The sequence below is a fragment of the Numida meleagris genome, chromosome 14, assembly GCF_002078875.1.
Source record: "Numida meleagris isolate 19003 breed g44 Domestic line chromosome 14, NumMel1.0, whole genome shotgun sequence".
NCBI lineage: Eukaryota > Metazoa > Chordata > Aves > Galliformes > Numididae > Numida > Numida meleagris.
This window is the reverse complement of record NC_034422.1, coordinates 5419037-5443777: the sequence shown is the minus strand read 5'-3', so window position 1 is coordinate 5443777 and position 24741 is coordinate 5419037. Positions and strand designations below refer to the sequence as shown.

General features: G+C 46.3%; 1 protein-coding gene across 18 annotated transcripts in view; it reads right to left on the bottom strand.

Moving 5' to 3' along the window:
* Positions 1–24741, bottom strand: part of PITPNM2 (phosphatidylinositol transfer protein membrane associated 2) — a 117043-nt gene that overhangs the window by 8356 nt on the left and 83946 nt on the right. For 12 of the 18 annotated variants that reach the window (XM_021412572.1, XM_021412568.1, XM_021412573.1 and 9 more), the window contains 13 exons: positions 24138–24242; positions 23162–23232; positions 20572–20816; positions 19879–20068; positions 18785–18904; positions 18317–18528; positions 13578–13753; positions 13058–13228; positions 10296–10445; positions 5816–5980; positions 4288–4491; positions 2385–2533; positions 5–121 (listed from right to left, as the gene is read on the bottom strand). In XM_021412572.1, the coding sequence (XP_021268247.1) occupies positions 5–121; positions 2385–2533; positions 4288–4491; positions 5816–5980; positions 10296–10445; positions 13058–13228; positions 13578–13753; positions 18317–18528; positions 18785–18904; positions 19879–20068; positions 20572–20816; positions 23162–23232; positions 24138–24242 (2075 nt within the window). The remainder of the gene's footprint in view (positions 1–4; positions 122–2384; positions 2534–4287; positions 4492–5815; positions 5981–10295; positions 10446–13057; positions 13229–13577; positions 13754–18316; positions 18529–18784; positions 18905–19878; positions 20069–20571; positions 20817–23161; positions 23233–24137; positions 24243–24741) is intronic. The other 6 variants (XM_021412582.1, XM_021412585.1, XM_021412583.1 and 3 more) reach the window with 6 other exon arrangements.

The window sequence follows — 24741 nt, the reverse complement described above, 5'->3', positions numbered from 1 at the left end:
TTACCCGCAGCTTCACGTGCGTCCTCTTGCGCAGCCACTTCTCGCGGGGCTTGGAGGGGGTGAAGATGGACACCTCCTTCCCATCCAGCTCCAACACGCTCGAGTTCTCGTGCCTCATCACCTGTGGGAGGATGGAGCCCACCAACAGATCAGTCACTTGCACAGTGCCCCTTCTCCTGCCTGTACTCTCTTCGTCTCCCCAGCCAACCCTGCATAAGGACAAGGCCTGGACAGAGATGGCTCAAGTTTACCTGCTGGGCATTTGGTTCATCAGCTAGCAGGTTTCAGAAGTTCCCCCCATAAGTGAAGGGAAAATTGTTCTCTTTTGAAGTAGCAAAGCCTGTGGCCACCACTGCCTTAACACTAGCTGGGATGCAGGTAAAAAAGGAGGGTTAGACTGTCAGGAGGCACAAAACTGACTCAAACACAGCAGGAAGAGCGCTGCACGTAGAGACCTGCCCCTCCTCCAGGCATTCACTGGTCCTACCTAGGTTGCTCTTACTCTCCCCTTTCCATTTCATAGTTTAACACCACAGATCTCAAAGGCTAAGAGGTATCTCAAAGACTTCTCTAAGACTGGGAGGTGACTGTGTGAGAGAACTCCAAAACTGGCACTAGTTCTCAGTGATCCTGACCCTCCAAAATAGTAAGGAGACTTTTATGTGTGGGCTCTTTGACACAGCTTGTGTGGCCAGGAGCTCTCCAGCTGGACCAGGCCGTGGTGGTCTGGCACAGGGCAGCTCACTTTGCAGAGCTGAAGTTGTTTTAATTCCAGGGAAACAGAAAAAGGACCCCAGGGAAGATGTGCTTGCTGGGAAGGGATTTCATGGAAATCCAAGGTAAGCAGAGTAACAAATTTTACTGAAAATTATTTAAATCAGGAACTTATTTTGAGTCCCATTCAGGCTTGTTTTGACAAGATTCAGTCTTTGGAGAATAAAACTATTCAACAGTTTTCTTTTAGGCCTTGTCCAGAGATTAGAAACAAGTCCTTATAGGGGAAGAAGTGGCTTGGTGCTCTGTAAGGACAGCAAGAAGACAAGGAATGTGAAAAATGGGAGTTTCAAGGCAGAGATGAGTGAACAGACACAGGCACAAGAGGAGGAAGGGTGCCACACTACAGGGGCAGTCACCGGCAGGCTGAGAATGGACAGAGAGCTGCGGGATATGAAGTGCCACACTGTGCTACAGACCCAGGTTTGGGCTAAACCCAGTGGGGCATTTTGTAAATGACACTGGGATCACTGTTCCCATTTATGCACAATTATGGGTCTCTTGCTCTCTTCATCCTCGTTAGGCTAAGTTCAGTGTGGGGCTGTGGTTTCACAGCAGCTTATCCAGAGAGCAGAGATCTCTTGCTGGGTTAGATACAGCCAGAGAAGAAAGGGTCTCCCTGGATTATTGCTACTGCTCCGCTGCTTCCAGCACTGACATCTCTGTTGTTTATGGTTCCCACACAATTTTGAAAACAGCACTGAAAAAAAGTTTGCCAACAGAGTCATAAATAATTGAGAGCTGCAGTCAAGGAGGCTGAGAGAGAGCAGGGACAGCTTAACAGCTGAGCTAACACAAAGCAAGCCCGAGCACCGTAGTGGGCAACACACTTGCTTTTAGTTTTCTTTCTCCATTTCTATGCTCTTAAGTACCTTTCCTTGAGGGGGTTCATACTTTGTAAGGCAAAAAACTCCCCCTCATCTTCAAGGAACTAAAGAAAAAATATCTGTTTTAGGAAAAAAAACCATATTTTTAACAGTAAATTGAAATCTCAGGCCAAATTTAGGTTGATGGAGTCTGAGGTGTCAGACTCCAGAAACCCCCATTTACCTATCCCCAGGAAAACTGCTTTGTACTGGAGGAATGAAAAGTAAATCCCCCATGGTAACTTAGAAAGCCAAACCTGAGAACCCAGCCCTATCCACCAACTCATGTTAAATTCATACGAAACCTCTCCTTCGGTTTCATTATATTTGATTTATACACCGGTTTCATTATATTTATATTTATACACCGAGAAGTTTCGGGCTAGATATCCAAAGTCACACACACGGAACAGCTCACTTGCAAGAAACAAGTGCCACCATCTTTTGCCACTGGGATCTGATGGGAAGCAACCCCAGGCTCACCCCAAGGCTCCTTGGTGAGACTGTCTAAAATCGGCTCTGATGACAAAACCTGGGCCCAAATTGGACAGGTGAAACAGCATATGTCCAATAATTTTGCATGGCTCTGCTAGCAACACAGGTTAGAAACAAAAGGAAAGGGACGAAGATGGATCTGAAGCAGCAAGAGTTATGGGAATTATGGTGGAAAAACAAACCCCCTCCCCTTTTTTCCTTCTTCCCACAGCAGAAAGAAGACCCAAGGGACAGCAGGAGTTGGAGGACCTGTCTCAGCAGGAAGGAGACGACGTCTGTGGACTCCCAGTAGCTGGCGTGGAAGAGATGTGGTAAGGCGACCGTAGGGAAAGCCGTCAGAGCGTCGGGACAGTAGAGAGCATAGTCGATCCGTTTGGTCCCCCACCACTTGGCAGCAACTAGAAGCAAAAGACCTGTTTAGACAGAGCAGGTTCGGGTGCACGCGCGGTCTCTGCCCCAGGGCTCTGGCTCCTGGCTCCAGGTATGGGGAGGTTGCTCCCTGGCTGGTCACACTGTTAAGAGGCAATGACCAACCCAGGGCTCAGTGCCTGCCCAAACCAAGGGAGGAACACGCAGGGGAGCAGCACTTGAGCTCTCCTTATTTTAAGGAGATAGGAGGGCAGCAGAGGGCAGGTACTAAATGGCCACTAGTCCAGACCCCAGTGGAGGGACTCAAGGCTCACAGGCAGCCTTGTGCCAAAACAGAAGACAAAACACGTCTCCTCTGGAGATAGGAGAGGAAGGATATGTGAACGTTCTGCCCATTGCAGCATATGCCCAGATCATCTCCAGCCCTGCTTCAAACTCCTTCACCAAGGAGTGAAAGACTTGAGCATCCAGATCTTGGCCGCACTGCCCAGGATCAGAATACTGGGTGCCTATGTGAGATACTAAGACCACCACAAGGCAGGGTGCTATGGCACGTGCTGCCAGGACTGGCAATCCCCAGCAAGTCCTTGTTGCCCTCCCAGGCTACCAAACTGCAGGTGGCAGATGTCCAGCCTCCCCAGGAACACAGGCCATGAAGAAAGCGTCCAGAGGCTCTGGTTCTCCCCTGCATAGGAGACTGAAAAATACACTATTTGGGTGGGCAAGGTTAAAGAAAACACAGAAAAAAGTTTCTTCCCTCAGAGCGAACAGCTCAGGCACGAGTGACTGGCAGCTGCCATTCACAGGTGGGACACCACCACACTTCAGCACTGCCCTCAACTCTGCCCACACACACGTCCTTTCCAGCTCTGTAACAAGCACATTTCAGCCCAAAGCCTCCAGCCCTGATGGCAGCGAGGAGTCCTCGACCCCAGCACAATCCAGCCTGGAAGAGCAGCCATGGAAAGAGAAGATGGACCAGTCAAGACAGCAAGAGGAGGAGCTGCAGATTGCATGCAGATTGCAAGCTGGGGCTTTGACAGCTTTTTTTTCCTCAAGCTTGGTTTTCTCTGTGACCAGTTTTTATGGACTTCCAGGAAGGCTGCCAGGTATAAGTAATAATCCAACAAAACCCTCTTATTAAAGGAAAGCTAGCTGGTGATGAACCCAGATGCTGAACTTAAATAATGGATCCACCAGCCCCTTCCAGAGACCTGCTGTGTCACAGCAAAGTGCAGAGACTGACAGCATCAGCACATCCCCACACCCAGCTCTGGCGTGCCAGATGCCCGAAGCACTGGGGCCATCCTAATAGTCCCTGAGTTTCTGAAGAGGCTCCTTCTGAGAGAGGAGGGCACTGCTGGATCCACACAGCTTTTCCAGATCACACGGGCACCTCCTCCCAGCCACTTCTGGCTCCCGGCCTTCCCAGCTGGCAGCTCCTGGTCACATCCCAGCGTTTCACTTCTCATGCAAGTCCCCAGCATGGGTAACTTCAGAGTCTTTGCACAAAGCAGAGAGGATTTACTCGTCCGTGCTCAAAAGACAATATGAGGGCAGTGGAGGCAGAAGCATTGCCCCAAAGTTCTGCCCAGAAAAGCTCCTGCTCCTGCCAGGTGTTAGCAGTGTTATGACTGTCCTTTGGAGCAAAGTGACAGAAGTACTTGTTAAAATGCAATCAGAAATTGCAAGTGCCTCGGTGAAAGCAGATAGGTTTCTTGTGAAGTGTGACCACTGAGTGAGTGAGAGAGGAGGTTGGCTGGAGCGGGTCTCTCCAGAATACCTTTCTTGATGTCCATGTCGGGTATCCGAAGAGCACAGTCTGCATCCTGACTCGATGGCCCTTGGGGTTTTCTTCCCTTTGAAGGGACTTCGTGTTTATGCTGCCTGCGTCTCTTGGACGAGGGTTGGGTGGGGGATTTGTGAGGGAGTGCGAGTAGGGACAGAAGGCTAAACCCTCTACAATGGTTAAGGTGGTGTTTGGTTTCTAAAAAGTAAAATAAATACAAAAAAAAACAAACAAAAAATCAAAGCAGAAATCACACTTAATACGGCACACATGCTGCAGGCAACACCAGCTCCATCCTCCAGAAGCTCTCGCTGTGAGGAACAAACCTCCTTTGTGCAAGTGCAGGTACTTTCTTCCTGCAGAGGTCACCTCAAATGGGGCAGAGCCCTCTGCCCGGTGCCCACAGCCTTTCAGCAGCTCACATTTCCCTCGGGGAGCATTATTAAGCTCGGTAATTAATTATGAAGTGAGTCATTCATAGCCCTGTCATCTGGTGTGTTGGGAATGGAGCATCTCTGAGCTTTCACCACTTTCTGGGACAAGAGTTCATGCTGAAGTCTTTTTGGTTTTTAAATTTGTATGGTTTCCAGCAGTCCCTTAGGACAAGTGCCGTTAATCTCACACTCCAGCTGAAATAAGAACGGGCTGAACTGTTAGCAAAGGCTGCTGTTCCTTATGGTGTCTGCTAGAAAGCTATACAGGTTTTTATTAAAAATCAAACCCTTATTCTCCTCACCCTGCTCTGGGACACAGGTCAGAACTGACTGACTCTTGGAGCTGCTCTCTAGGCTACAAAAGAGCTCAGTTTTCAATGCCAAGTAATAAACAACCTGATCCCTTTCCCACTTCCAGTGTTACAGAATGGCTGACCTGTCCCCTGCTTCTGTGGATCACGTTTATTGATCAGCATCAAGCCACACACCACCCTGCATTATAGATCTAGAGTCACAGAACTGATTGAGTCAGAAGGGAGCCCCAGAGGCCAACAGGCCCCACTGCCCGCAGTGCACAGGGACACCCACAGCTCTACCAGTGCTCGGAGCCTCGGTCCCTGACCTTGGGTTCTGCAAGGACGGGGCACCACCACCTCTCTGGGCACCCTGTGCCAGTGCCTCACTGCCCTTATTGTGCTGATCCCGACTCGTTCTGCCAGACTCAGCAACAGCAGCACACAACCATCCCTTTGGATTAACCCTCACCACACACAGCAGCCAAATGATGCTCGGAGTTATCAATTATTATTATTTTGAACCATTTACACCATGATTGGCAGCACAGTCCAACATGCATAAGGCAGCACTGGCCCCTCTATTACCATCTGGTTCCTCCAGGGCAGACGGTAACACACAGCGCTGACTGTGACAAAACCAAGTGAACATTTTTTGTCATTAATGGAAAGCATACCCCAGACAGACAGACGGACAGACGGACGGACGGAAGCTGTGTGGCTCTGACCCGGCGCGGGCCAGCTTGGGGTGTGGTGCTGAGACAGCAGCAGTGTCGGAGGGGGTGGAACACTTACTGTTGGCTATGTTGGAAGCAGTGTAACTGTCTGCCATTCCTGAGACCTGGCTGGCAATGCTGATCTCACTGGCTCTCCGGAAGCCCCTGAACTGAGGGGCTGAAATGGGGGTGGACAGGGACGCGCTTTCCATGAAGACGGCACCATGAGACTGAACAACATCTGCTACAAAGTTGAAACAGGGAAATCAAAATATTAGACCAACAGACAGAGACTGGGCAAGATGAACTCGAGAGGAGGAAGAGGAGGAAAACAAGGCCCGTAGATGCAAAAAACCTTTCAAAACCGATCTGAATGAAAAACATTTCATTGGAGCTCTAGTTTGGAAAGAAAGCAGACACCGCAGTAAGCAAAGAGGCATGCGGCTGGGAGAGCGGTCTTTGATTGAGAAAAGCAAAATCATTAGCTCAAAAAAAAAACCAAAAAAAAAAACCCAAATCCAAAATGCCAAACAAAAAATCCAGGCAGACTTACTTAAGCAGCAATGACAGAAGCATGTGTCATACATACAGATGTGAATATATACAGCTTATATATCCACAGAGACAAAATAATCAGGGGAAGGAGAACAATTAAAAACAACCTTTAAAAAGGGATATTTGTTTTCTTGCAACGTTTAGACTTAAATAAACATCCCCAGGACAGAAGTGTTAATGCAAAAAGTATCAAGAAAACATTTCATGCCTGGCAGGGATTCAGTTTGAACTTGTATTTTATTGCTAATTGATGCAGCCAACACTCGTTAAACTGAAGCAAGGGCTGTTGAGAGAAAGGAGTCTGGTGCTGAGCCCATCTTCAGCCAGTGCTGGTGAACTGGGGAGTGCTCAGCCTCTGAGAAAACAGAGCTTCTTTCGTACAGCTTGCAAGCCTGGGTTTTAGATCCCAACCTGAGGTTTACCAAGCGTGGCTTAGCCCTCTAGTACATCAGTACAGAGCAGGAGGATTTCAAGTCATCCTCATACAGACTGTTTACATGTATCAGAGGGAAACGGACCTAAAATGTTCAGGGCTGGCAAACCAAGAGGTGCTGAAAGTCAAGGTAAAATCTCTGCATTTCAGTTTTCCCCCTTTACCAGTGGTACAAGCACCCACTCCTCTGCGGATGAGACGAGGCCAAACCCAGTGTCTCTGGGATACCCCTTGATCCTGCCGTGCAGAGGATTTATAACGCCAGTACCAATGTACTTCACAGCAGGCAGCACACGTGTGACAGTAACATGCAAAAGCGAAGCTACTCACTTCTGTTTTAACATTGCCCATCTCTGCTGTACCTGAGTAGCAGCATCTAAATGTTTTTCCAGACAGGTGCCCTCCTGGGTGGCAGATGCTACGGGGAATGTAAGCACATTTCTCCCTCACACCAACATCCTCCACCTATTTCAGCTGCTTTGGATATCCCTGGATTTGATCCCAGCATGCGGTTGACACAGGGCGTTTTTTGGAAACTGGTTTATTTTAACACAGATCTTTTTGCTTGGGGCTACTGATCTGCTTCCTCCAATCCTTCAGCTCACAGCAGCAGTGCCTGTGCCCACACAAATCCTGCTGCAGTGGAGGGAAAGAGAACGTTCGAAGCAGAAGCCGTGTACCTACGTGTCGGTAAGAGAGTTGTGTTCTCTGCAGGGAAAATCAGGCCACAAGCTGCTCTGTGTAAAAGCTTTGTGGACTGGATGATCTGAGCCACAGTGGGAGTCTGCCCTGACGATGAGCTTCGCACGCTGCCCACGTTGTGCCTGAAAGGCCATTACCAGCATCACTTTCTCAGCACTTTCCTCCTCTTTTCACCTTGCCCTGAGCTGCTGGCTGTTGAGGCTGCTACCAGCACCCACAAGCCCATGGGCCAGCACGGCTTTCTTACAGCAGAAAGCACCAACACGAAGAGACAATTCAAGCATAGGCTGTGCTTGGAGAACACAAGCCAAGCGAGTGGCTGGCTGCATTCACCCACAGAGTAAAGGCTCCAGTTCCCATTGCTAGTATCTACTGGCTGCGTGAGCTGGGACAACCCTCTTAGCTCTCCAGGTTACCCCTTGCCTGTACAGATTGTGTACAATGTCTACAATTATCCTCTTCTATCACATCACACAGGTACCCTGGCACAGCTGCAACAAGGATGATGACCATCAACTTCCCTGAACTCGGTCAGACGTGACAAGAAGCTTGGCTTTGTCTGCACTAGGAAAAGTGCCAGGCTCTGGTTTTAGCCAGCACCGACCTGCAAAGCCTGGACTTCTTTCCCCTCCCTTAGAAACAAACACCTGTGGCCTGAATTAGGAAGCAGCTGGAAGTCACACTAACGAGCGTTGCAGCAGTGCTAGTCAGGAGGAAAGTCAGGCTGGGCCAAATGTGGGGCTGCCTGGCTGATTGCAGCTCTGCCTCTGTTAGCATATCTTCACAAAAAAAACTTCGACAGCCCCTCTAAAGCACCTAGCTAGTGTCATCACCGCAGTGACTGTCACTCATACTAAAGTCTGATCTGGTTTAGTGTCACCATACTGCTCAGTTCAGCATTGCCTGTGCTGGCGGCAGCAGCCTGCTCGGCTCTGCAGGGGATGGTGTGCAGTTCGCCTGCACTGCTCCTGTGCCCAGCCCACCTGGGTTGCTTTCATGTTTCTCCCTTTCCCCATGCTACGTACCCTCTGTCTTTGAAAGATGTCCATTTAGAAGGAAAAGGAGGGCCAGGAAACGGCAGGGCAGGAAGCAGGGCCAGAGAGCTGCCCCTCCAGCCAGGCTCCCTCAGCCCAAAGCTGCAGTGACAGCAACTTCCAGATGCAACACTGGGACAGGACTCACAGGAAAACAAGCAAACACCAGAAACCTAACAACTTATTTCCTCAACTCTGTGTATTCTTTATACCAAAGCAGCACTGTTCTTGCCTTTCAGAAACCACAGGGGCTCTCCTTGGGAACGATGTGAGCAGGGTGAATTGAGATTTTACTGCACTTCCAGAAGAGGTGCCATAAGAAACAAAATGACTTTTTTCCCTAGCTGTAGATCTTTAACGCTCATTTCTATGCTGTTCTTTTTCGTTTATGGGCTCGTCTGTCAATGTCCTTAGTGATTGTTTTGCACTCAGCGAACGGCACCGGGCCATCCTCCTAATGTACTGCTGGCACGGAGATAAGTCCTGGGGGTATCGGAGTGGCAGATTTCAGTACGTGCTATTTGCTGTGCCACCAAAGTGGGGAACGCTGAAAGCGCTCAAAAATACGTACGGTTCAATAAAAACACAGAAGCCAGCCAGCTGCTCAGCAGGGCCAGGCCCTGCCTGCACCAGTCACCGGCCAGTGCTGGGTGCTCTGCAATTGCTACCCTGAGATCAAGAGCAACGCAGAGTGCTGCTGTCCTTATGTTTTTATGGTTGTGGAGCTCCTGCAGACCAGTGGCCAAGCTTGCTGCAGTCAAACCAAGCACTGCTCGGCCACACCGTGCTCTTGAAACGCAGGGTAAAGAGCAGAGAATCTTCTGAAAGCGCTGTCCTGCCAGCAGGATATATCAGATGACAGCTAAATGGCACTTCATCAGTGACCTCCAAAGGGATTAATTAACAGTACCAGATCCCTTCCCTCTGCTTTGTTACGGAACATCACAGGCAACACAGCAACTGCACACCTACCATTGCCTACACCTTCAGAAGACACAGGAGAGTCTATCTGGAAGAGTCTGCAATGTTGCCATCCTGTATGACCACATAACATACTGCACTGCACATGGACAGCGATGGTCAGCTTGTTAAAAATAAAAATAAATAACTAAAAATGACAGCAGAATCGGGCTCTCAATTGGAAACGCAAAAAAAAAAAAAAGTGAGAATGAGCACGTAACACATGGGAAAGAAAAAACCAGAAGTCTCATTAAGATCGCAGTTGTAGCACCAGCCGCCACCAGAATAAATGAGGGCATGCAGCATTTACCGTGGCAGAATGAAGCAAAACAAATGCACTGAACTTTGCTTTTAAGGCAGAAGTTGCGATTTGAGAAGCCAACACACAGCCACCTTGGGGTCTGAAAGCCTCATTCAGTGTACTCAGAAGAGCCACAAGGACTGTCCAAACACGGAACACTCAAATGGACAAAACCTGGTCCGACACAGCATTAATTAGACTGCTGGCCACGGCACAGTGCAGCCGAGTGCTGGGAGCTGCACACTGCAGATGACCAAGCCACGCCTGTGGGATCCTGCGCATGAGCAAGGCACCCAGGGACTCCGTGCTGCTGTGCCAAAGCCTCTTCCCAGCAGCACTGCCACTGCAGGAGGAACAAATTAAGAATGTGGCAGCAGTCTCCCCTTCCAAACTCAGCACCGTGGCTCTGACTCAGTCTTTCCCGGTGGGTCTCCCAGACCCCAAGCGGTTATTCCATGTGGCACAGCCTGAGACACAGCATGAAGACTTCAGCTCCAGGAGGTAAGAGAATGATGTCCAAAAAGCACCCCGAGTACCCAACACCATAGACAATACAAAAGTGTAGATTACACACACTCAGCAAAACCGGCACTTTTATTGGAAACATCTTGCCAATTCAGTACGGGAACAGGGATACTTGTTTCCATGAAGCTGTCCTGGTGCTGGGCAGCACCCAGAGGGCTACTTTCCATGAGGAGGATGGGATTGTTCTGGATTGTCTCAACTAGAAGCAGATGGGAAAAAAAAAAAATACAGAAGGACAAAGAACAACAGACATGTGGCCACAAAGTGTTAATGTACAAACAATTACAACTGAGCACTTCAACTGTGAGGCAAGGGTCTTCAATGAAAGGACAACCTTCAAATAGAGGAAAAGAAACAAAACATGGGTGACTTTCCAAACAGACCCACATCAGAGAGATTAGCTGGTAGCAGAAGAAAGCAAAATGATGGTATTTCAACACCAAAGGAAAAGGGAGCTTCTTCAGCAGCTCCTCCAAATGACCTGAATCCACAAGCAGCCAGTAGATCCAGAGAAACCTTTTTACTACGAGGAAAAATAATACATGCTCTACTGGAAGGTTTACTTGAATCAGACTTACAGCCTACACAGTGCAAAGCACAGGAGTAAGCAGGCATGTGAATTTGATCTCACTTTGCGTGTTGGTTGCAATGAAACAAGGACCCAACATCTAGTACAGATGGCACAAGGAAAAAATAATGGAAAAAAGTCTAAGAGTCCTGGATGGAAAAAAAAAAAAAAAAAGCCAGCTATCTGCACACGGAAATACACACAAAGTGACATTACAGAACATTTTGTATGTAACTAATTATAATAATTGAGTTCTTGAATTCCACATGATCATCAAATCATATACCTTAATTATAGCAACAGTTAACTTTTCCGCAGCATCCTACAATGAACACTTCTGTGTTGTTAGTGGCTTTGCAGACCATGGTCAGAACCCCTCTAAGCAATACCTAAATCACAGCCATTTTTGACTCTGATGGAAAGGAAGAGCCTGTTACTTTACGATAAGCAAATGAATCTTTGTCTTATACAATCAGAGAGTGTGAAGCTACTTTTTTGGCCAGTTTTATTCATCATGTCAGAGCAGCATCTCTTACAGTAACACAGCTCAAACCTGGAGGGGGTTTTGAGATCACCCTACCCTTCTTGTAGCTGAGCTAACTGCTGGTTAACTCCTCTCCATTACATCATGCACAAGCTTCTCTCTAAACTTAGACAAAGCCTAGCAGAGGTGGAGGGAGGCATGGTAAATTAGTGAGATCACTGCTGTAGCACAGAATGATAACCAGAATGCAGGTTTAAGATGTATTTTTTTTTTCTTAAGGCTACTTGCAGCTGACACCTAGAATATGCACCCCCACAAATTTGCTTTTCAAGTTGCTACAGATTCCCCAAGCTGTTGTAACTGGACTGAATACAAATGCAGTTGTGGGTGGATCCATTTTTAAAAAGTGTTGCAGCAAGATCTTTGCTAAATTTGACGAGCGGGGTCTGCAGAAAGTATTTTATTTGCTTTACTAAATACAGATTTTAGTTTAGGCCCATTTAAACAAATCAGACCTCCAGATTCAGCAATTAAAACAATCTTTAAAGATACAGATACATAGAAGACCATTGCTTTCCATTTTCAGTTTAAAAGTGATGCAGAGTATTCACTCACCCCTAGATACTTATTTCTCTTCATTTAATCATACATGATTCAAGTATTAAATAAGTGGAAATTTACCAAAGTGTTAGAGGGGAAAAAAAAAACAAAAATCAAAGCACACAGTCCCAGTCTTCCTAGCTGGTGGCTTTTGCATTAGACTCCAGTTTGCCAGCATGAGTTCTTGCATGCTGTTAATCTAGTTTTACAGTAGCAGCTCCTAGCTACTCTGTTGACTTTAAGTGATCTTTGACTAAATGTCTCCTAACAAGGGAAAAACTACAGTGAAACCGTCCCTGCCCCAAAGCCCATACCCTGAAAGGAACTAAAGCTTTAGGTGAAACAGAAAGGTCAAATTTAGTTTTGCACAGCAGTTAAATTCCCTGAGAACTCTTTGCAATGAGAGCTTGCATTGAAATGGCAACAGACCATGAGAGTCTAGGCACAGAAGTGAAGTGAAGATGGTAGGAAATATAATTCATTTCATTAGATCAACTGCGGGAGCACTGATGTAATGGGAGCTGAGGCAGGGCATGGTCAGGACACAGTTGTTTCAGATGAAACCCAGTCAGCCAAAAGGACATGCACAAAGCCATTTTAGACACTGTTACTGCTGCAATTGGGGTAGAGCAAGTGAAAAGGCCCCTGATGGCAGAGGAGCCCTAGGAAGACAAAGTGTCTCATTGGCAAGGTGGAAAAAGCAAGGCATTGTCACCAGCCCGCCCATCTGCAGTAGCCAGTCCTTTGGCTGGTCCATAAAGAAACAAAGGGTACAACCAAGTGAACGATCTCATTATCTTACTGTTGATGAGTCAACTCCTTCCAGTCTTCACTGCCCCCTAAACACCAAGGTCCTAAAACTCAGCCAAGTTAATCACGTTTCACTCAGTCCCAACAACAAGCACCAGCTTGGGTGTAAAACATGGACCTTCAAAGGGAGCTCATTAGATTTTGACTCTCAGCAGCTGATGGCCTATGTGTGACAAATGACAGGCATTTGAGTCACAAGGCACTGATTTTGTTGGAAAAAAACTACTTTTCTGATGAACTGGAAATTAGGTTAATGCTACAGGGCCAATTCTCTTTCTTGTCATTCCCAATTGCTTTGATAACTTCATGTAAAGTTTGGACAGCTAAACAGGGATCCGAAGTGACTTACCCAGAACAGCAGAATTGCCGTCACCCAATGGGAACCTCTGGTAACGGGGAATATTAAAGGGGGGCAAAAGGTAAAACTTCCTCTCCAGAAGAGGCTCGAGGCGTGAAGCGGATGGGTCTGCAGGGTGGAACAGGTTATAGACCTGCTGACAAGCTGGTCTGAGCTGAAAGACTGAAGAGATGGAGGAAAAATATTTAAGTATCACGCAGTTATTTGTCTATAAAACAGAAAACTGTTGAGCTGTGTTTTGTTTGTTTGTTTTTTTAAAGTACTGAAGATTTATTACCTCCCTCATATTCCATTTTAATCAGTTGAAACAATTTGTCAGTCCATTTACAGATTCAGTAATTTTCCCACTATTTGTGACGTTTGGAAGTAAATGACAAATAAATTGTATTATCAGTATAGTCCAGAGCGCAGGGCGATCTGATTCCTTATGGTGCAATAAACATTTTTTTATAAATATTTGTTTTTTGGACTAGGTTACTCAGTGAGTACAGCAGTTTACATCAGGACTTACTGTCAAGAGCTGGAATGACAGTTTTTCGCAGTGCAAGAACCAGACCCAGGGGAGAACCAAAGAGGAAGAAGTCGGTGATCTCAAATTCAAACTTTCCAATATTTCCTCCGTCCAGCATAGTGGAGCTACTAGACCGCCTGGATCCCGGGTCATTTCTCAGAACGCTGGAATGTAAACTAGAACGAGACCAGAAAATAACATCAACATTTTATCCATGCTATTTTGTCATAATTGAAGGCCAGATAAGTGATTGACAGTGAGTGTAATTTCTGTCTCTCTAGCAAAGGAACTGTGCCAATCAACGCACCCTGCCTCTGTACTGCAGATTTAATTTACTATCCAGCAAGATGTGCCCCCCAAACAATGACCCCATTTCATCGGTATACTTTAAACTGTACAAATCCAAGCTTCAAGTGGGTTCATTAGCACATTCCAATCACCTCAGAATGCTGTTTTTTTTTGAGGAGTCAAAATCCTGGCTGCTGCTAGTAGAACAGTCATTTGCAAGCTAAAATAACCAGCAAACCAAAGTTACTAGAGTAACAGGGGAAAAAAAAAAGCAGATTCAAAGTGATTCACTCCATTACACACATCACTGCTGTGCTTTCTGGTTGTCAACATTTGAGTTCCTTCCATCACCTAACTCTCAAATGATACAGAAGACTGTGCTTACCCATTTCTTCCTCATAGAAGTGGTTGGGCAAAGGTTACAGTATTAAAAAGAGAAGAGGAAAAGAAAAATGGAAGGGGAAAGAGAAAAAGAAAGATCAAAATCTGCAAGAGGGCTTCTAACGTACTCACGTACCAAGTTTGCACTACAGCTTCTACACATGTGCATAGCACACACTGGGAAAGGTAATCTGGGGTAATTAACTCAGTGGCCATGAGGTAAATTGCATTTATCACGCACCCAGGACTTTTCCACCTTTGTATTTCCCTTGAGGTCATGTATGCCAAGTTATTACCATTCAAATTACCTCTCAACCTCATCCCAACAACTCCAGGTAACTGTACTTAAAGAAAAAGATACAGAATGTGTCTAGCTTTTTCCTTTCAGCTGCCAAATCTCCTTGAAAAATTGAATTTGTGTACAGTGCAGGCTGGCCAATACAGAGGTTTACAACAAAGACTTGATGTCACATCTCCCTTGGACACTAAGGAAAACGAAACAGGAGCCCTTAGACAACAAGCCCAGGAATCCACCCCCATTCTAGGAAGCGGTTGAAATCTGGGACAAAACAGTGAAATGACAGATGTGTAGCACTAATAATCTGGCTCAGAAAAGGTTTTCTGACATTCTTCTCTCACCAGCCTAAAGCAATACGCCTGAATTTCTTTTCCTGTCCAGATCCTGCAGATTCAGACTGCAGCCTTGCTGAGCTATCACCACTGCAATTGCAACTGTCTGCGGACAGACTCCCAGCAGTGACTTACCAGGGTGTTTTCAAACACTTTAAAAAGCATTAGAATGGGGTCTATAAAACGTGTAGGATAAATGAATACCAAAACAATCGGGCTGGATAATAGGATTACTGGCCTGGAGTCAGGGATGATGTAAATGCAAGTCTCTACCCGGCCCCAAGACAAAGTCCCAGGTGGCCACCAGTGCATGCCACAGCACTTGCTCATCGAGGCCACATCTGAAGGCAGCATGTGGCTGCCAGACTGGGCAGCGATGTCCCAGCACTGCGGTGCTCATGGAAATAAGGCTGCTCTCTCCCCACCATCTGTAGCCTTGGAACTTTGGCAAGAAGCTCATTACTGCAAGGACAGCATCCTGCTGGCTGTCACTCCCAAAGGGTGCTCAATACCTTCTCCTTGTGCCCCACTGCTGTGTATACTCTGAAGGTGCATGCATGCACATTCACAGTGCTGTTCTCCCGGTTACCGTCCACAGGGAAATAACCAGCTTACTTACGGTAGACCTAGAGATCACAAAGTCAAAACAGCGATGTCAAAAGCGAGAGGAACACGAGGTTACAGCAGTGACAGCTAAAACGAGCATGTTCCCATTCCTGTGATGTGAACAAGCCTCCCTGAGATCACACTGCTGGGATGTGTGATGCTCAAGCAGATTTAAAAACGAGCCACCTTCAGTGAAGCTACAATTACTTTAGCTGTCAAGACTACAACACATTAAGTTTGCTGCATGTAAGGAACACAAAGTTATTTAGAGCAAGTTCAGCTTTGCTGAAGACAGAGCAACAGCAGCATGATCCAAACAGTCACACAACAGAAAGGATCCTGATGGCAGATGTGTTACAGCAGGGCAGGTACAAGGCTTTTTGCATATTCACTCATCTTCCCATGGCATCTCTTTGTGGGGAATGGAAGAGAATAACAGTCATACTGCTAAGCAATTTGGACAGCTCCTCTCATTTTACTGGAATCTTGATAGTCTCTTCTGCAATGAAAAGAAATGAGAGCCAAGGGGAACTCTGAATCCATCATGCTCCAAGCAATGTACAGTGCCCTGTTCTCCCTTTAAAAAGCAGCAGATGTACTGTGTGCATTAATTAAACAAGAGCTTATGAATTTCAGAAGCAAATCAACTCATTTACAATAATACAAGTACAGCACAGCCAGAAATAATGTAGTTGTGCAGAAGGACTGAATTTAAAAATAAATGTGTGATTGTAATCTCCAGATGCTGCTCTGGCTTGCTGGGCATTATCCCAGAGAAGCAAGTTGGTCTGATACATGAATAAAAAATTAGTGTCTTTGGCACAAGTCGAAACCTGCAATAGGCAGAGAGAAAGGCCCCCATATGCCAGGCAGCCAGAATGCTGCGCCCATTAGGGAATCTTGGCTCTGTTCTGCCAGTCTCCTGCACAAAGCTGGGTGGCATCAGAGCTTGGTTTTCATATGGGAAAATCATTATTTAGTGACAGAGAGACTGATGGGGCATTCAGCCAATGCCTGGGCTGGTACGATGCTCTGCTGAGGGGAAGGGGTGAGCCCCTGCACCCGGGACCAGAAGGGGAGAAAAGCAAACAGAGCTCATGCAAAAAGGCTGCCTTTTTTCCTGAATGAATCTTGTTATTGAGCTTTGGGAGAGACTCACTTTTGACCCAGGGTTTAAAAGTTGATTTTAAAAGATACAAAAGCGCAAAAGAAGTAAAGGTGCATCAGCACACTGAACACTGACAGCGCTTTCCAGGCTCCCCTCAAATGCATTCCAGTGGGAGCAGGCACACTCCTTAAGAGATGAAGCAAGAAAGACTGGGACAAAGCTCTCTGAAAAGACAGATGGCACTGCACAGTCCCTTCACCATCCTAGGCTCGCTGCCTCTGCTAAACTAGATGTAAAATGCATCAAGATGCCAGCCCACTTTCCTTTGCTCAGCTTGTGCTCCTGGGGTCAAGAACATGGAAGAGGAAGCACATTTCTGCATGACTCCTGTAATACAGGAGGCTGTTTCAATAAGGTATGAACAAGAGAATGATTGTCTTCTATTAACCTGCTAGGAATAGCTGAAAAGCTTGTTGTTTTGTCTTTTGTAAATGCAGTTATCTTTTTGAATACAGAAACTCTGTGCTCCTATGAATCTTTTGCAAATGGGCCCCTGACATGGCAGGACAACATGAGCTCCTGTGCTGGAGCAATAGCTGCAAGTAACTAAGGAGAAGCAGAAGAGTGGGACGAGATTTCAGCTCAGCACAGGGCAAAAGGAACAGCATTAGACACAGCCACAGTGCAGATAATGGTGTTGGCATGGGGAGATGTTACTCCCCAGTACTGGGGATGTGGAGGGAAGAGGGATTAAGAGAACGATGCAGTTCCTCTGGCCCCGTAGGAGACAGGGCTGTCCAGTTCCATAGGCTGAGAGAAATGATTCAGCCAGAAAAAGCCTCTGGCTTTCAGAAGGAATCCCCAAATGATCAGCAGCAATGGAAAGACCACCATGAAAATTTTATCAGTTATGTTAACAGATATGTTTGTGAAAGTCCATTTGAATAAGCTTTGCGGTGTGATACTGAGAGCTTTGATAGAGAATAACAAATTTGAAACGCAACCTAGGTACAATGGAGCAGCTCTGCTGGAGGACAAAACCCAGTCCCCTGCTCCTGCTTCACATAATGGTGTGGGTAACTTTGCCAACAGTCACACAGGACAGCAGAGATGGACCAAACCACACATGTGGGTGAAGGCTGCTCCTTGAACCAGCCAACCAGTGAGGGCTCAGGACGACTTATCCAGAGCATCTGACTGTCCCAGCAGCAGAAACATACTCCTGGGACAGGAAAGGGGATTGCAGTTCAATCTCACACTGGAACTAGGCTAAAATTGAAGGGCACTCCGCTCGTGCCCATCTATCCCAACAGCAGGTCAGCTTTTGGAGATGTTTTGAAATTAAAACAATACCAGATTCACAGTTCCGCTTCACTCTCTTCACTCACACTGTTAATATATTTGCCGTATGACCTCCATGCTGCAACTGCAGCACAGAAAAAAGCAGTTACCTGACTGCCTGGGCTGTCAGAAACAGGATAAAGGGCTGTTCCATTGTCATACAGATGCAGTAGAACAGTTGGATTCTCTCACTGCTGCTGAGTAAGGGTGCTGTTAGGTTTGTTTTCGTATATACAACATACTCGATGAAATCTATACTCCTCTAATTCAAAATAACGCTTTCCTCCACCTTCCTTGACACAGGATGACAAAGCAACATTTGAGTTTCACAGGTGCATTATCTCAGCTCCAGAATACTGCCAGCTCTGTTCCTTGGAAATCTTACCTTGAAAGGAAGGCTTGATGCTGCTTTATCGTGTCCAGTTCGTAGGTTGACGAATCACTCCTCTTTCGTGGCAGCTGCTTCTTTGGATCCTCTCCGTTGCTACGGGGAATATCAATGTTGCTCCTGCTGAGGTGTCTGCTGGCTTCCAGATTAGAGCCACTGGAGCAATAGCTGTTGTTCACCGTTATTCCAGGAGACAGCAGGTCGGTATCCTGGGATTTGAAATACATGGACTTATCACTTTGACAACTGCATCATCCACATTATATCCTCCTCCTTCCATCCTCCTCAACCCATCTACATCAAGATCTCATTCAGAGCAAAGCCCACCAAGTCCTGGGATACAGACACACCTGCTGGCCAGCAATTATGAAGACAGACTTTGCTGTTTCGTGCAAAGACGCTTGCTAAAACCAGGGGCTGTGGCCAGCAGACCCATTCCCACCAGACACAGGGAGCCAGCATTACCTGGACACTCACAACACTCCCTCTTCGACTGCTGTTTTGGCTCTCAGACACAGTTTGATTGCTGTAGCATAAGGCATCAAATCCCAGAATTCCTCCAACACAGTCCCCGACCAAACATACCTGAAAAAGGCAACAGAGACAGGGTGGGGAAGAGCCCTCTGACTTCAGAGATGACAGTTAAAAGGAGTGCTGGATTATACTTGGAAAAGCTGCTGTAACAGGATAACCAGTGCTTTCATCAGTAAGACTATTTTGTCAGAGAACATCCGCTCATACCCTGCAGACTCTTGCTAGCCAGCACAGCTAACGTGCTCTGCCTGTTCCCATCCGCCAACCGGAGCAAGGTGAAAGCAGCACAGAGACTGTCTCCGGCCATAAGTCCAGGGTTAAAAAAACAAGCTTGAATCCCTCCTCACCAGCTGTCCACACTACCTCAGGCAAGCTTCGCTGTGCTTCTGTTCCCTGTTTGTGCTGTCAGGAGATAATGCTGTCCTGCCTCCAAGAGTATTCAGCAGATAGGCACAACACAGCACCGAGACCCCCGAGCAGAGGGTGCCTTTCTGAGGCCCTGGGGCTGGAAACAAGCTCAGGGTGGATAAATCCTACTGCACCAACACGCACAGCCTGTTCAATAGCTCAAATTCCACTTGAGCTAGACAGGAGCACCATAGGATGCTCAGTGATGGTATTTTACAGGTTGCAGGACTTGTGCCATCTTGAAAAAGAAACCCATATTAGCGACAGACAACTCCAGTGAGAGCTGCTGAAGGTCCTTTAAAAATGGGAACTCTCAAACATCCTTGGTTTGCCATGGGAGTAACGCAGTAACAAAAGTAGCGTTCCTGATTTGGAAAGGTGTGTCACGCTGAAAACTGATTAACTTCACAGCTTTGTAGCTTCATTTCTCAACACAAGCTCTGACTTTGCTATGAACCCCAAAGATTCAAGACAGAGCGTAAGCAATAATCTCTCTTCCAAAGAAATGGAAGCACACTTTCTTATTGCAGCTCGACACTTTTGTGTTTCCATCCCTCCTGAGAGATTGCTTCACTTGCTCTTCCTTTTGCTGTGGCTATAAACAGCCCCTGGCTCACCTGGCCATTGAATGACATGCCCTCCTGGGATCTGATGAACTCGCTGTAGGCCTGGTTGGCTCTGACGATCACTGTGGCTACTGCTTCTTGGTACTGAGGTGATGATGTTGCTAGCAGAGGGAGGGCAGCAAGGGGAATGTGATCCTGGCTGTTGGACAGGCAGCCTTCATCGTAACTATATGGGCTGAGGCTGGATAGGGCAAGAGAGATTGGAAATACTAAGATGCAGAGTGGGGAAAACCATTTACAGGCAGTACAGTCAGTAATGAGGACTGTTAAAAAAAAAGCCTCAAGACAGAACGGCCATTTACTCCAATGTGAGTGCATAAGAAATTTAATAAATCTTTCCCTCCCATCAAACATAAATCTTCAAGGACAACAGCCTTACGTGGATAGAACAACCCTCAGACAAGGAACTAGAGCCTCAGTATTTATTGGATTAATTAGAGTAAATCAATCACAGAAGCCTTGCTGCATGATTAGTGTATTCACTGCAGCTAAGTATGAAATCGAGATTGAATGCTTCTCTAGTATATTAATACGTGCACTCTTGAAGCATGGTCAGAACTTCCAATGTGCAGAACACTTCATGAATGCCAGAGCAAAAAAAAAAAAAAAAAAGAAAGAAAAGAAAAAAGAAAAAAAAAGCAAGCATGAAATTTTACATGTCTGAAAAAAGTAGCATCAGCTTACCTGGACACCAGCGAAAAGGCTTCGGAGCAGATGGCTGGGCAAGGGACTAGCCTGATGGCAATGTGTCCAAGAGCAGCTGGGTAGTGTACCCTCATCACTGTGTCAAAGACAGTCGTGATGGTGTTGACATCCCCTTGCTTAGAGCTCTGATCACCACTTCCCGAGTCTAGGATGTTCCCTCCATGGAGTACTAAGAGGAGGACATGGATTTTACTTGGCTGCATTAATGGCTGCACTGATTCATCCTAGGTGGGAATGAACAGAGCGAAGCAGAAAGGTTGATTTTGCAAAGAAATTATATTTGTCCTACAAGGATTTTAAGGAAATTTTATCACCTTTTTTCCCCCCCAAGCTCATACATGGTACCTATAACACATGCACTAGTTACATAAGTTTAAGACTTCAGATTTGCTTATACTGTTGGCAAAGAGGAACTGAAGAGAAAAAACCTCCCTATAAAGAAGTTCCCTATAACCACAGGACTGGCCAACAGGTGGCTGGGTGGCTCCTACACAGACACATCACAGGTTTTTATAGTGGCTGTCCAAGTCGTTTGCTTATATTGAAGAAATTCCTTGCTTTAAAAGACAGGTTGCAGCTTGTATCTGAGCTCCAGAGAGGGCTATTGTTAAGTTTCCCACCAGAACAGCTCTAAATCTGACCTCGATGCCCTAAGAGCAGGTCCAAGAACACCCATTTGTGTTGGTTATGTGTTATAACACAACGGAGCACAAAGTATTTTTGGTATCTCTCCACTATCAGGTCTCGCAGTGTTTATAGCTCCCTTGCAGACTCAAATCCCTCTACCCCAAAACCTCTGAGACATGCAGAAGCAGGCACTGATCTTTTCTCCTGTGCCTCACCCCATGTGCTAGCAGAGGCAACCTCTGAGAACATCCTGGCTCCTTCCCCAGGGGAAGGCAACTCCCCGCTGAGGCAGTGCACTAGGAGTGGGTGGGAAAGGGGAGGAGGGGGCAGCAGGATTTTCCACTTGGCAATTTTTTTTCCCCTCATTTTAACATCTTTAGTCACCTGCTGTCTTTTGAGCACTGATTGAGCCCCTGACAAACACGCTGGTGGGAGGGAAGCATGCCCAGGCACACATTAGCAACCTAACAGCTAGCTTGCATTTTTACCAGATAATGTTAAAGCATGTAGTAATACGCAGCCCACCAGAAGCATTAAAATTCACATCCAAGTCTGTAATAAAGATTTTCCAGACCTCCTGCACAAGAACAGCCTTTAATTATTTAGCACCATTACATTATATTAACGTCTGCTCTTTAAACTTCCTCTGATTCCAGTTTACAGTGCTTGCAAGGTGAACTTTTCCCTGGCTGGAGGCATAGCAGGACCTCTCTCCACATCTGAGCACGGCTCTCAGACAAATGTTTTAAGTGCTCATTTGGAGAACAACATGAGTCACCCAGCTCAGGTCACCCGGAGGTTTATCAGTCATTTGGAGGCGCCGTTCCCTTCCAGTTCATTAACCTCTGCTCTTAAAGGAAGTGGGGAACATGCAAGCAACTGCTGATTATTTTAGGGGTGGTGGTGGCTATTTAGAACTTTCCTGTAAGATCTGGATGCACGTAAGACAACTGAATCTCGGGCTACCTTTGGTGAGGGAGGCTTTTAAATTGGAAATCCCTGCCATGGTGGCTAGAAATTTCAAACTTTTTTAGTGAACTATCTGTGAACAGCTACAAGTAAAAGGCATTTTCATCTCACTTTCAAGTTTGTTTCTTTCCTAAAATTAAGCCAGAAATGAGAATGACTTGAGACTATCTGAAGAAGACAGCAACTCCTCTGCATCAATTCAGCCTCTGCGTGAAATCTTAGGGCTGTGAGCTGCAGATGGCTTACTTTGAGGTGGCCAGAACCATTCAATCTCCAGCCACCCACTCTAGCATGTAGAATAATATCAAATCCATGCTCACAGTCTTTAACTGACCATAACGTAAGTCGGGCAGTTCAGGAGGGACTCTGCAAGCAGCCACATCAGCTGTGCAGCACAGGCAGGCATTGCCTGGGGGGCAGGATGACTACCATGACTCTAAGAGACATCTCACTAGGACACTGACTTGTAAAAACCTGTATACTCCAAGACTGGAAAGCAAGGGGGGTAATCATTTGTTATTTTAATCAGAGTTCTGATACAGGCTGTGCTATAACTGGTTTCCAAACAAGGCCCTGAGCAGCTCACGAGTGGGCTGCAGCACAGCTGTGTCAGTGGGACTACTGCAGCCTGCAGTTACACGGCGCTCCTGTTCCCACTAGCTCACTTGGCATTATCAGGGCAGCTCTACCAGCAGTGCCTCAGGCAGCTGTTATCCCCACAGGATCAGTGTTTTTTCCAGCTGGATACCTGACACTGCCTGCAAACGACAGAAAATTTTCTATCTGATGCTCAAAAGACAGGTGAAATAATCCCTTAAGCCTAGCCAGGGAGTACACAGCATACCGGTGTGACTTGAAACGAAACACAAAGACAAGACACCACTCACAGTGAAGAGAGCAGTTTACCCCATTTACCCCACACGGAGACTTTCCAGCAACAAGGGATCTTGTTACAAGAATCCAAAGTGCTTACTTCAATGATGCTGAGCCTCTCCACACTGGAGCCAACGTGGTACTCTGCTGATGTCTCATGATACAAGTCACCTGCAAGCACAGAGGTTTAAAATGTCAGCACTGCAAGACACTCTGGCAAAGACACTCTTCCATAGAGGCAGATTGTGCCAATGCCTCTCAGCCTCTTTGCCTCAGATTGCCTTAATTATTTCATCAAATTGCCCTCTCCTTCCCTCCCACCTCCTTCCAGCTGAGAAGCCTGGGCAATGCCAGGTCACTTATTTTCCAGCAATTTCTCATAACCTCAATAAGCACTTTAGGACACTGGCAAGCTCTACTCTCATTACAGCAACCCAAGCATCCTTCCTGCATCAGGCACTGCAACAATGGGAAATCTCTGCACAGTTCTCAGAAATGATTAACGTGTGGGAAAATAAAAGGAACCACTGCAGCTACGCTGGGGGAGCAGAGATCTGAGGCGTTCACGTGTCTGTGCCTACACAGATCAATATTGTACCAGGAAGTCTAAGTGTCAACTTTCACCGTGTTGCTACGCGAATCGAGCTACTTGAGGAGTCCAATTCCTTCCAAAGTATTGTAAAGATGAGCAGAAAAAAAAATTGAAAAAAAGATTGAGGTGGGTACAGATAAGAACAAAGGATGGAGCAAGAGAAAAGAAAAGTCAGGAGAAATTGAAGTAATTCAAGACAGAGCTGCAGTATTTCATCATTATACGAACAAATCCTGGCTGTCGCACAAAGGAACCTTTCCCAACATGGGAAATGAAGAGAATCAAGAGCTTCCTTATCCCATCTCCCACCAGGCAACACTTTTCCAGCAGCACTGGGCAGTCATTTCTATGCTCTGTCTCAGCTTCTCCGTGCATGAGATGAAGATAACAAGTTTTACATTCTTCAGAATGGGGCTGTAAAAGTCACCCGGAAAGACTGTGAAATATCACATGCGGTTCTGACTTAAGAAAAAAAAAAAATTACCCTGGACATCATCACATTCGGGGGTTTCAATTTTATCCATCAGATCATTGGAACTCCATTTGGTTATTTCTTTCGGGAACATTTCCTCATTGTCAGACAAGTCCTCTTTAAAAAACAGATTTTTTTGAGTCACACACACACAATTATGTACACAGACAAGAGCACAGAACAGAATTTTAATCAAAAGACCCCATAGCTATATATAATCTTATAAACGTCCTGATGGTTTAAGTCATAATAAAACACGATACTTTTTCATTATGTAGAAAAAAAAGCCTATTTGGAAAAAGTTAAAAACATGCAACGAAAAGGATCTGTTTCCAAACAAAAACCCTAAGGTGTGGAAAAAATGACACAGATTCTTAGAACAACCATTTGAAGTATGAAGTTAGACATTTTTCCTGCTGTACTTTCTGCTTGGCATGACCCTGTACGGCTGCTTGGTGATGCCAGAGCAGCCAGCAGGTCCCAGTGCAGGACAGGACAAAGCGACATTGGCTGCTGGGATTCTCCTCCAGTTGTGTGCAAGCTGAGTGAGCTCTCTGAGGGAAGCAGTGATAAGGATCACTATTGTTACCAGCACCAAATACCTAAAAAGGCAGAA